At 40.1% G+C, this 13259-nt stretch overlaps 1 protein-coding gene across 1 annotated transcript; it reads left to right on the top strand.

Annotated features, from left to right (window-relative positions):
* Positions 1-5136: 5136 nt before the first annotated feature.
* Positions 5137-7458, top strand: LOC116427764 (uncharacterized). The gene has a single exon (XM_031978501.2). It carries the CDS (start codon positions 5459-5461, stop codon positions 6770-6772), a length of 1314 nt encoding a protein of 437 aa, XP_031834361.1. The 5' UTR covers positions 5137-5458; the 3' UTR covers positions 6773-7458.
* Positions 7459-13259: the final 5801 nt, after the last annotated feature.

Genomic DNA, 13259 nt, shown 5'->3' with positions numbered 1-13259 from the left:
ATTTGAATTGATTTCAATCTTGACAATTAATCAACGGAAGAAACTGAGCGGGAAATCTATTCTATAACAAGGAATACAATGATACACGAAAGTATTAAAATTTAAAAGAATAAAACAATCATATTTTTTACGGCTGAAAACACCCCTTGAAGTTGAGGTTGAAAATATAATTCTTACAGTATCTCTAAAATTAGGAGGTGCAGAAAAGAAATTTTCTTATTAAATTTTAGATTTAGAAATTTTCTTATTAAATTTCTTTTCTACAACCCCCAGTTTCAGGGATATTATAAAAACATACTTTCAACCCTCAACTTTAAGGGGTGTGTTCACCCGTTTAAAGTGGATGTTGGCCGATAAGAAAAAATACATGTCAAATATTTTCTTGAGAACTTCTCACATAAGTTTCATTATAATCGGCGTATGCTGGTTGAAAAGGTTTTCTTGTCAGTATCCATTTCACACTCTCCCAGAATCTGGTCCGAAAACATGGCCGACGCCGTTGTTGCTCGTAGCATCCGCAGCCGCAGATATTGTTAGCGGTTTAGGCGTCACGGGACGTTTCAGATGTTCATCCCCGTGGAAGGGGAGCGTCGCGCGACAATAGGCGAGACTTCCATCGATCAGAATTGTGCGCGTTTCCCGCTCGCGGACACGTGTTCGAATCGCCGAGCGGGTGACTCGCGAGGAGAATGCGTCCAGAACGCGCCAGCCCGCTTTGTTGAGCAAATAGACTCGTTTGTTGGTCCACTCCCGGTACCTGCGCGCCACGTCAGGCCCCCGGCAAAGGCGGCTGCGCGACAAGAGGATGAAATAATGGGGAACGCTCCGGAAAACCGATTTCCTAGGCCGTGAAAAAGGGAGCCGGGGAACCGGCCGGCCGAGGAACGAAAGACGCGGCTGGAAGTCTCGGCGTCCAGTGTGCCGCGACGCTAACCTGCGGCGCGCTTTTCCAATAATGACGCAATGAGTGCTCGGACTACCCGCGATTCGTCACAGCAGTTCGTATTACAGTTCGCAACGTCCGGCGGGCGTCGTGTTCGTCAGGAAACGTTTAAACATTCCGACTCGTCTGTTCCTCACGTTTTTCTCTCAAAAATTTAGCTTTGACTTTTTGCCCAATCGAGCGATGAGTTTGGATTTTGAGAAAATTTTGTTCTTGAGCTTACATTTTTTTTTAAAACATTTTTCTATTGACTTTTCAGTCGAACAGTGAATGTTTTTTAAGAATATCTGGTAAAAGAATGATGTATAGTTTGATATTTTGTTATATCATATGTAGATATCGTTTCACTTGAATTTTGTTAAATCAAAGTATTCGCGTGTACTTACTTACATGGAGATTATTAAAACACTTCGTGGAAACAGTTAGGTTCCAGTTTCCCGACAGCCAGAAAAAGTCGGTCCATCCCCGGAACTGTGACGAATGCGAATTTCTTCTATGATAATGAAGTAATGAACGTTCTGGGACTACGATTTGATACGCTCGCCCAACCTGCGCCGAACTTCCCGAGTAGCGATGGCTTCGAACGAACAATTAAACAAATAAAATACACAAAATTATCTATTCAGCCAAATAATTCTATATAACAGACAAATTCACTCGAACATTCGTAGAAAATGACAATTAAACAATTACAAAATTATTTTACACAAAATAGATAGTTAAAAAAGAAAATATAAATAAAAACGATATGTTTCTCCCTCGAACTGTTTGGTAAATCATAATCCAGTAAGTCTTCAAGCTATTGGTGGATATTATGAATTTTCGCGGTTTGTTAGAGTTATACATATTCGAGAATCGTTAATTGTTTGTTAGCTTGTGAGATACTTGAATCTATCGCTGGGAAGATCACGGAAAGTACGAGAGCACCGCGAAGGTGGGCGCAAGCAAGGATGCAACTAAATCTATGGTTCGCCACGGGGTGACGACGTCTTCTCGATGGGGGTCCCAGCAGCCCGTATAAAGATGTCCTACCGGCGACCCGAAAAACGTACTTTGCCTCCTCCGATGGCTTCTTTTGGAAATCTACGGCGGCGTCCTTCCCAGCCGTCCCTTTTTCACGACTGTCACGTGCCTCCTTCTGCGGCGCGTTCTTTCGCAGGCACACTCCCTTGCACCGAGGACCCGATCTGGTCATTACGCGTCGTACGCGTTCGATAACCGTTGCAAAATGTGCAAATCCTTGTTTCCACCTTATTTCAGTAAATTGTCTTTGCAAACTCTGAAACGAACAGTTAAGTCTGTTGCTTCTATTCGTTAAAGGACGAGTACATTAGATTAATGAAAAAAGATGTTCTTCTTATAATTTGTTACCTTCTAACATATCATTCGAAGTAATAATGAGAATTTAATATTAATGATTTGTAAAAGTGAAGAGAATATATAGCTGTAATGTATTCTTAATTTTCTTTGACTTTTATAATAATCGGGTACATTGAACGCTAGATCATAATAAATATTGAATTCCTTTATGTTTGTTTTACAAATTTGTCCCTGTAGGTAAAGCGTGTTAAATAAAGGGTACAATTAAAATTAGATTTTCATTAGAATTCTTTTTAATGGTTTTTCAGAACAATTTTGATGTTGATGCGATCTCCTTTTTTGGGGAGAAAGAACATCTTGTGTGGTTCTGTTTCTCCTTGGGGCCTTCAAGTTTTCCCATCAACAGATGAAATCTAAAAGACACCGTTTGGAGGAGACACCGGTACCTTTTCGAGAATTAACGAGCTTTGTCCCGAAAGCGTACGTTCTGCCATGTTCGTAAAATAGCATACACATACACATCAAACGCGCCGACCATTATGGTTCAACGCATCTCTGGCCATTTGACTCACAGGTGGCTATTATCTCATCCAGACGATTCAATTGAGCTACGTAAGCGATTGTCTGCGCCACCACATTGACGCTTTAAACGCAATGTTAATTTAAGGTGGTCGCCGCGATGTAACGACAAAACAATAATGATTATTGCAACAAAGATCTCGGCCATTAATGCGCTCTGCGACACGATAATTTAACGCTAACCAGACGCCAGACAGTGTAACCTATAATATAAATAGCTACTTGTTATTTTCGTCTATCATTGAGACGTTTTCTTTTATCTTTTATTAAAATTTGGAATTTGAATTTGAACATATATTTAACTTTAAATATATATTTATATTTAATTATATTATATATTATAGTAATTAACAAGATATTCGTTATATTGGAATATAATTCTAATTTTCGTAATTAGCGGGTGATAGTTTTCTTCTAAATACGTAGTAAGATCGTTTTCTGTAAATAAGTCGAGACAGAGGAATAGTAATTAATAAATATTTGCGTTCCAAAAAGCGTTGAGTCCTACCGTCATATAGCAGGCTTTTAATTTAATCCCATACAATAAACGTATCCCGTTCGGCGGTCAGTATAATGAGTTCGGGAAATACCGTCACTGTTTCTATTGTTCGCCAAGACGGTCAGAGCGCAAAACAGATTTCAAGGGTCGATTGTAATGGAATGATAAATAAAAACGGTACCTACAGCAGATCCTACTGGTGGCAGGAGACTCAAATGATAGTTCTGTCGACGGATTAATCCTTTCAGACAACATGAAACAAAGACCGAAGGCACATTTTGCCCGATCTAGCAGGAAGGATTAACCAATTCTGTCCTTTCCTCGTCCACTTCCCATTGCCAACTGTTACTAATCTTCCTTAAATCTGTAATTCACTAGATAGCTGTGGGAAAGCTATTACACCCACTTAGAATGTCCCTTTTAATCTTACCACTTGCTGAAACGCCGTTTGCCAACTTTCCATTGTCAGCTAGCAGAAGGTATTTTCGTGGAAACGATACAAGTGCAACCGTTATAGTGCCCCAATGACACTTCAAGACACTTTCAATGCACTCTACAATAGTTTCCTAATGAATCTGATCCGAAATTTTTATGACCTAAAACAGGTAGAGAAGAAAGGTTCATATACATACTAATGTACCCCCCGTTTCCTGTGATTTCGTGTAATAAATGTACACAATGTACATAATATACCACTTGGATTTTCCAAGGATAAAATCGTGTTTGACTCGATATCGAACGTCACAAAATAAAACATGAAACTCCTTTTCTACTGTACCTTCGTCGTAAGGGTTGTAGGTTGCGTTCGACGAGGAAGTGTCATACTTGCGTAGCCTGTTCTGCATTATGATTACAGTTCGATCGGAGGGAATGTATGATCAAAGGTAAACGTCAACGTCGCTTTAAACCTTGTACTTCGAATTTCTGTAGTTATAACAGGAAAACTGTAAGAATAAAGGAAAAGGTTGCCAGTGACTGCCAGTTTTATATTTCTCTTTCAAATTTCATATGTAACTTAAATTGCATACAATTTTTTCATAAAGTATAGGTAAACTGATAAGATTGTTTGCAACGGAAGGTGAAAGTAGAAGATAAACGATTTAGTAGAATTTAACTCACATATTTTAAAGAAATATTAGAATACTTTGACAACATTTGTACAAAATTTCAAAAATAAACAAATACATTATATAATAAAAAAGTTGGTCATATTTATTCATATTCGGATGTATCAATACTCATTTTTTAGAAAAGATTGATGTGCATGCGTGTCAGCTTCTATAAAAAATCCCCTCATCAACAATATGTCAAAATCATTTCTCCCCTTTAAAATCATTCAACCCTTAACGAAGCGAAAAATCATCGAAATGATTACGGAATTTGTTTATTCACTACATTCGAAGTACAGCAAAAATAGATACCCAATGAAATCCCAGAAAATCTCAAAAAGTGCTCGATCATCTTTCCACGATTCGATCAAGGAGCTCCGAATAACAACGGATGGGAGCACAGTGTTGGCAGCGACAACGTCGGCAGCAGCAGTGGCAGCAACAAAGGGCATTTACCCCCTTTTGCTTCGATGTATTCACATATGAACGAACAAATCGGTTCCCGTAGAGTTCCTCAGGCCGAGAGTCGTAAGAGGGCGTAGAAACGCAGCAATCACGTTTGGATTTGTTTGTATACGCGGGTTCGCAGTTTCCCCGGTTATAGTTGCGGCTGCGCTCCCCACTACTCGTGGAGAGCTCCGATCGGCCACCTTCGAAATCCCTGCCCCCGCCGTAACCACGCGTTGTTTGCACTGTTTGCTGTCAAACATTGGCCGCAAAACATTGTGGTGGGGCGCGCGAACGTAGCCAGTGGAAAGCGAGCGGCGTGGACGCTGATTGGTCGCCGCGCGCCTTGCGCGTGTTCGCCAGCAGTACGGTAGGCGTGGCCAGCGAGACCTTATAAATACGCTGCCTACTGGGGATTATGTCAAAGACGTGCTTCGTTTCGCCAGTAGAACGTCGAGCGTTGTGTAGTGCGAACGCGAAGTAAGAGAACGAAAGTTCACGTTATTTCTTTTCTCTAGTCTCATAGACAAGACTTTGTGATTAAGTGGAGTGCAGGATATAATGGTGAACATGGAAGGCTCAAGAGAGCAACAGACAGTGACCGCATCACCGCCGCCGCGTACCGTTCTCCGGAGCAGTTTCAGCATCCGGAGTATCTTACCGGAAGCGTGCGCCGGTACACCTACACCTGCTGATAGCGGATGCCCATCTCCAGCTGTCAGTGGTTGCGCGTCTCCTGCTGCCAGTCAGATCGATGGCAGCGAGGAGTCATGCGACCTGGACGTAACTGGGGATGGAGGCACTGATACGCCACCATTGGATTGCTCGACGAATGCCGCGGTTACCAGTAATACCGGGGAATCGAAGGATACAAAGGATCGGTCTAGCGACGAGAAGAAAAAGTGCGAGAAGCCACCCTACAGTTACAACGCGTTGATTATGATGGCGATCCGTCAGAGTCCCGAAAAGCGACTCACTCTGAACGGAATCTACGAATATATCATGCGCCATTTTCCGTACTACGAAAATAACAAACAAGGATGGCAGAACTCGATCAGGCACAATCTCTCGTTGAATAAGTGTTTCGTGAAGGTTCCGCGGCACTATGATGATCCAGGAAAAGGCAACTACTGGATGCTGGACCCCAGCTCCGAAGATGTCTTCATCGGTGGTACAACCGGGAAACTCCGAAGGAGGACTACAGCGGCTTCCAGGTCGCGCTTGGCAGCCTTCAAGAGGAGCGTCGTCTTAGGAGGACTGTACCCTGCTGCATATGCTCCACCAGGCTGGCCAGCGTCCTTGTACAGTCTTCCCTATTTGCACCGGGCTGCTGGATACTCATCACCCACCGGTCCGTACTCCACCCCCGCCGGTTACCCGGCTAGTTTGCTACCGGGCGCAGTGACCACTTCCGCCAGCAGCCTCCCGTGCAAGCCACAACCGCTTCCAGCGACCGCCGCACCTCCAGCTCACGGCCCGTTCTCCATGGAAAGGCTGCTGCAACCACCCACCGCCGCCGGATACGCAACCAGCATCGCTGCTTCTGCCATACCAGTCTCAGGGAATCCTTACGACTTCTATTCGACCCTGAGATCGTTGGCAGCGCATCAGCAGCAGCAGCAGCAGCATCAAACGTCTACCGTATTCGGCCACAATCAACAGCCAGGCAGGTACCATGTGAATCAACCCACGGTCCTCGGGCAGTTGACCTCCGCCACCGCATCACCTGGGAGCAGTCCTGAACCGATGTCGCCTCATTCACCGCCGGTCACTATTTGTAATTCTATCGCAGTGCAGCAACCCCGTCCGCTACCTCACAATCCGCCGCAGTTATTGTTGAAGCCCATTACTGTTCTTACCGGTAGGCAGAGCTGAATAACATTACTGCAGTAGGATTAAGTAGGTCGAGGATTGTTTTGCGATATGACTTTCAATCTCGGAACTTTGTAAATATGTATATAATCGGTAGATTTAAGCATAGCATTAGTCCTTTTTTCGTTTCCCGTGATTGTACATGTCCTGTCGGGACAAGTGAAAACCCAGTTGACTTAGGAGTGTTGCGTTCTGTTAGTCATGAAACGTCGCGCGGTTAAGTCACGCGGGAATCCAGTGATCGCGAAATTGTACCGAAGACGTGTTATGCATAGAACCGTGTTCTTTTTCGTCTTTCAATTTTTCTAAATATAGATTTAAGTAGGAAAAAACGCGAGTTGAACGTTTAAAATGTCGGTCGCGATATGAACATTCGGAAACTTAAATACGCGTAGGGAAATAGTGTAATATTATTGTAAATAGATCCGTCTACGTACATTGATCTCTCGTCGTCGATTCGACCACCACGGACATTGACATCGAGCTCCGGTGATTTTGATGTTTTCGAGGCGTGCTGGTTTCGCAATCGAGACTCGTCGGCTTTATTAAATTCTGCGAATAGAAAAATTGTTATTCGTGCAGATATGAATTTCGTATGTGTATATATGTATACAAATGACAACCGCGAATATACGAGACACAAACATGTGTATGATCGTTGAAATAAATGTTCAGACCTTTTATAGAAATCTCTTGTGTGATCTTTGTCGACGTTTACCTGTCAATCCTGTATACACTCCCCGGGTTTTTCATGATTTCACTTATTTAGTATTTAATACTTAGTTATTTACTTACTTTTAAAAGAACATAGTATTGCTGTCGATTTCTTTCACATAGTTTTTGGAAGTTCTCGATTCATTAGTGGAGATCTATCGAAAAATATTTCACTGCGGCGTACAGTGGTCTAAATCAAATTATCTATTCATTTGATATAAAATCAACTTTCTCGTTGCGATATTTTTTTTATATATATTAGCTCCTAGAAACGATGAAAATAATGAACTTTATTAAAAATTGCGATTAGAACATTAGAGCATTTAAAAACCGACATTTTATGAACACCAGATTTCACTGAAACTATTACTTTTCTTCTTACATATACCCTAGAGAATCTGTTCAATATTATAAGTCCATTTTTGTTTTCCATCCTGTGCACCAAGAGTATATACATCGTTTCTTTCAATAACCAGACAAAAAACTATTTGGAATAAAAATTAATCAACATTCAGTTCTCCATAAATTCTAATGTAAAATAATCTTTTAAAATTAAATATATATTTTCGAATTCATTAAATACTGTTACTGATATCAGGAAGGATCCACTAACCTAACACACGAAGTCCTCAAACTTTCAAATAATGTTAAAATATCATTAAACAGCAGATTAACCAATTAGCACACGCATGCTATCTTTAATTTCTAGCGTTATAATTATTGTACAGGAAAGGTGCAAATGATGCATAAAGACGACCTTCTATTAATATCTAAACACTACCTATATTGAAATTTCTACATAATATTCTCTTAGGAGGAATGTAAACACACAAATAGATAGAGACAAAATTATAACACACTCAAAGTTTATTTTGGTTTTTTTCAATATGTCGTGAAGTTTAAGGAAGTTAAAGTATTTCGCAATATCTTAAACCGATCAAAAATAAGAGCCAAGCCACGATTAACAAAGAAGCATAAGAAAGTACGTCTTGAATTTGAAAACGGATATTAATTTTATACAAGGAAAAATGAATAGTGCAAGTTATTTGAGATTAATTAAAACCCAAATTGATAAGTATACCAGTAAGGTAATGCTGCCATACAAACGGCAAAACTTATTTACGAATATTTTTCAAAGGAGAAAATTTCTGTTCCCGAAGCGCCGGCGTGCTCCTCGCACCGAATTTTTTTCGGATGCGCTATCATTTTGTCTGTATTCATTTGGGTATTTGTATTTTTACTAAGAGAGTTCGTTGAAGAAAAGTCAATAAAAGTTATGTTTACATATTTGTAGAAGGTAGTCTTTATGTAACATTTGCACCTTCCCTATATAATTATAACGCGAGAAATTAAGTATAGCACACGTGTGCTATCTTTTTCTTTGGGAGTGTAATACATTTTTTGATACACGTAGCGCAGTCTTGTCTACGGCGATCGTAAAAGTAACAGGCAGAACCCGCCGGCTGTCAAAACACGGCTGGGAATAAAAGTTTCTCTCGCCAGAGTCAACGGATAATGCTCGAACGGAGCAGCGAGGTCGAGCCTTCGAAATAGAAAATTGCTTTACTGCTCCAATATAACCATAAACCAAGTTTCGGCGGCCTTCGACGGTATCCCCGTCCTTTGGTTTCATACGGCCATCTTACTTTGGAGCCATCCGTCGAATAAAACCTGCGATCTCGCTACCTATGCTCACTTTGTCAAAGAACTAGATTTCATTTAACTGCTTCGTCGATCTTCCATATCGTTCGTCTTCTAACTCTATCATACCATATTAAACATTGATCTTTGAATGGAAGAAACAATTTCATCGATGGATAACACAGGACAAAGCTAGTACTCTAAACTGTCTGACTAAACATAGGGTGGATGTTACGAACTTTATTTCCGTCGCTTTCGAACTATTCCCCAAGTTTCGCGTACCGTACTCCCTATACTTACGTTCGTCTGAACCCTTTCATTCCAATGAATTTATATTTTACAACGTAAATATTATTGACGAAAGTTTCATGTGAAATGAAGTGACAATTATTATACAGTATTGGTTAAGAATTTCTGTTTATAGAAGAGTTATCCCTTTATTTTAAATGAATGTACGTGGTCCTGATTCGAGAAGTACACTCGTGTTCGTCTGAACTCTTTCATTTCAATGAATTTGTTATTTACAAAATAGTACCGACGGAAGTTTTATGTAAAATCTTTATGGGAACAATTGAATGGGGGTTGACGCGGAAGAAATTCAATTTCATAGAACGAATGCTGTTTCACCGATAGTTCTAGGCAAGCCACTTTCACGTGGTCCTGATTCGAAAAGTGTGTTGTTGCCCGGGTACGAGCGGCCGCTCCGATATTGGTATGATGCATTGAGACAATGAGGCGTAAATAAGATAATAGCGCGCGCTCGCGTACGTCCAACGGGGGATTTAAGCGTTTGAAGGGCCGAGAAGCACACGGGCGAGAGACAGAGAGAGACGTACCGATTAGGATCGGTAGATGAGATTGTGACCCGCGCAGCCTCTCCACTGACAGACGCGTTTTGCATTCTTATATCTTTAACCAACATCGACGTTGCGCTTCAATCACACGGAATTGCCACTACGCCACTTCCATGCACAATACGGTCAAGCAATTATTTTCTACAATTAAGAATAATAATAATCCCTCTCTGCCGTTCATACTATTAAAGATACAAGGGATTCGATTTAATAACACTGCTATTTAAAATAATATGGTGAATTCTCGGCTATCTGCATTGTAATTATTCTCGTTATACAATGGTCTATCAGAATGAAATATTCTTGTACTTTATGGAGATAGATAATGAGAAGAGATTCAACAGTTTAATGATTTTATTGAAATTTATTGAGGTTTATTAAATGGACCTGTTATCGAATGTTAATATCATTTTCGCAATGTTGTATGCATTATTTATGTGATCCGAGTATATTGTAAATATATTTGATTTAAACGATCTTTAATTATTGCATTCACGCGTATTAATATCGTATACCAATTTGAATTTCAAAAACATGCACACTTTGATTCAATGGGAACGTTTTACTTTTATATCTGCAAACGAGTTCTGAATACTAATTCCATATAGGTGTTATGATTCAATGGCTACTTTTTTAAATGATTGAGCACCTGTTTACAGGCTAACGTTAATGAATTCTTTTAGCAGCAAGTGCAAAATCGTCGAGTATAATAAAGAATGATTTTCCAATAACAAGCATACCATCTTCGAACAAATATATTGTTGTGAATATTGAATAACATTTGCGAAAAACATTACGTAAATTTTTCTTGGCGTAAACATAGTTTTCAACGAAATAATCTTTGCAAAAAAAATGTGTAAAAGAAACTTCCAGTTATAACGAATTAACGATTTATATGGATGTTTCAGTATGCTCATTGCAGGTTAACTTCGACAGTCATTAATAATTCCATACATTTCAAAACTGTATGGATATTATTGAAAACGTTACTATTGCGCGTTATCATTGAACCGATAACAGTTGACAGTGATACATAAAGCAAAACTAAACGAATATTGCATAGCATCACGTAGTCGAAGGGGACGGTAAACACTTGCGTGGTCAATTGCTCCAAGTGGCAAGTGGTGCTATGTGCGTGTAACTTCTCCGTGCGTGATAGATATTCTTCTCTATCCATGTTGAGAAAATTGAATTCATTAGCTCGTTTTTTTTTCTTATTAAATTATTCGCCTATTTAATCTTTGGAATAGATTCTATCTTGGTTACTCAATAAAACTCACTTAAGTATTTCTATACTCGTGTACTGCAGTAACTACTTAAATCTTCCCTTAAAAGCAAACGACAGATTTATACAAATTCTCTGTTTTTTTTAAACGATGCATGAAACGTTAAATGGAATAATTAAGCAAATATGATTGAATTAAATAGACAATATTTTGGAAGAATTAACCGATAAATTAATGTTTCCAGTTCTGTAAACAATTTTTGGTTTCTTTTATTTATTTTCTTCAATATCTCTTAATCTTAGTCTTTTTGAAAAAACGAATAAAATATAAAATTAAGTGACCGGTTAAATATTAAAAATTATTTTTGGTGTGTCTTAGTTTCCCGAACAGATCAAGCTTCGAAAATCACGAAATCAACGGAATCTTTTTCGAGTATCAGGGTACAGGGTCTGCGAAACGTGTAAAGATCGTAAGTGTTCCTAGCATTTTAGTAAGTAGTCGGTAACTCGCTGAATCACTTTGCGCTATTACATTATTGTCGATGTCGTCAGCGTTATTCGCAGAGTCGCTGACTAGGGTTGCCGTGATGTCTTTCAGAGCCCTTGTAATACCATTTCACTAATGCCGCATGATTACCGAGTTATCTATAACGGTTACGCTTTAAAATCGTGCCATTCTTGTATCACGAACGCCAGAAAACACACCGCCATTAGCAACCATTATCCCCTCGGCAAACAGTAAAATCATCAAAATCATCTTTGAACAATGTCACTTAATCTTCGCAATCATCAGTCGTCTCAAAGACCTCAATGCATCTCCCCTGACATACTAACGAATCAAGACTAGAAAGAATTTAACATTACTACACGCTGTAACACATATAATGTTCATGTCTATTTTAAAACAATAGAACCGCAATATCAGTAATATGTCCCCAACAAATATGAATTTTTCACAAAAACAACGAACGTCAACGTTCCAGTAGCTCCCAAAAATATTGAAACTGCCCCACTTTGAGAGACACTGTCTCGGAAAAAGCGTTCGGTTCGCTCAACCGGTTTCAAAATCTGTCCGCAATTGTTTTGACACACCGCCATCTTGCTTTTAGCCGGAAGTCACGGGCGGGCGTAACCTTCTCATGGTCAGAATTCGCGAACAGAATGGGCGCATCGCACATGTACCATTTAGGCAGCCGTGTCAATAGCTTTCAATGGCAGCGCGTTATAGTGTTTTCCTCCATAGTTGCGTACACGCGTGCACGCACACACGTTGCAGCCATCGGTGCATGCAGTTTCGTCTTCCCCCTCTTTCATTTCTTCCCCTGCTCAGACATGGACGTTTACGGAGAGAAAGGAATAGTCTGGTTTCGCTGCCGAGCAAGAGGGTTTCCTCTTACCACCGGGGGTAGCTATCCCGCAGGAAAGCGAGCGGGAGAGGTGGGCACCAGGCGAATTTCTAGCCTATGGGGATCCGCCGTGAGCATCATGGTGGTTGATTTGCGGTTTATTCCGAGAGCATCCCGGCACTTCTGCTGAACCGTTTGCTCCTTTGCTGATCGCACCTTCGCGGCATGCAGATTCCAAAGTGGTATCTATATTTCTGTTAGCAAGGATGTTGAGAAGAATGTATTAAGGATTAAGACAATAGTGAAATCTTGAATTACAGTGTGGTGACGATTAAGTAGTGTTGTTTTGGGGTAGTTTGTGAGTAGAACTGAATACCGCGGGGTTCTGACAGTAAACTGCAAGTGAAAGTCACTGCTTTATGATACTACGCTTAGAGTTACTTCTTCTTAGAAATTAAAGAACTTTGAACGCACGTGTAAACGTCCCCTTTTTCCTGTAGACCAAGTTTTTGCGGAAGTTTTCTGTTCAATGCTATTTGAAATGAGGGCAAAGTGAAGAAATGAAAATAGTTTAGAACGGTTATACAAAAAGTCTGAAGGCATAATTTCAAAGTTAACTTTTATCCTGATTTTTTCCGAAAAATATGTAACAATATAAGTATTCATTTTTCTTCGTTGAGCAACCCAAGCTTTAGTTTCGCAAAATAAGG

This window comes from Nomia melanderi, chromosome 9, assembly GCF_051020985.1.
Source record: "Nomia melanderi isolate GNS246 chromosome 9, iyNomMela1, whole genome shotgun sequence".
Lineage (NCBI taxonomy): Eukaryota > Metazoa > Arthropoda > Insecta > Hymenoptera > Halictidae > Nomia > Nomia melanderi.
This window is presented reverse-complemented; position numbering and strand designations above follow the sequence as displayed.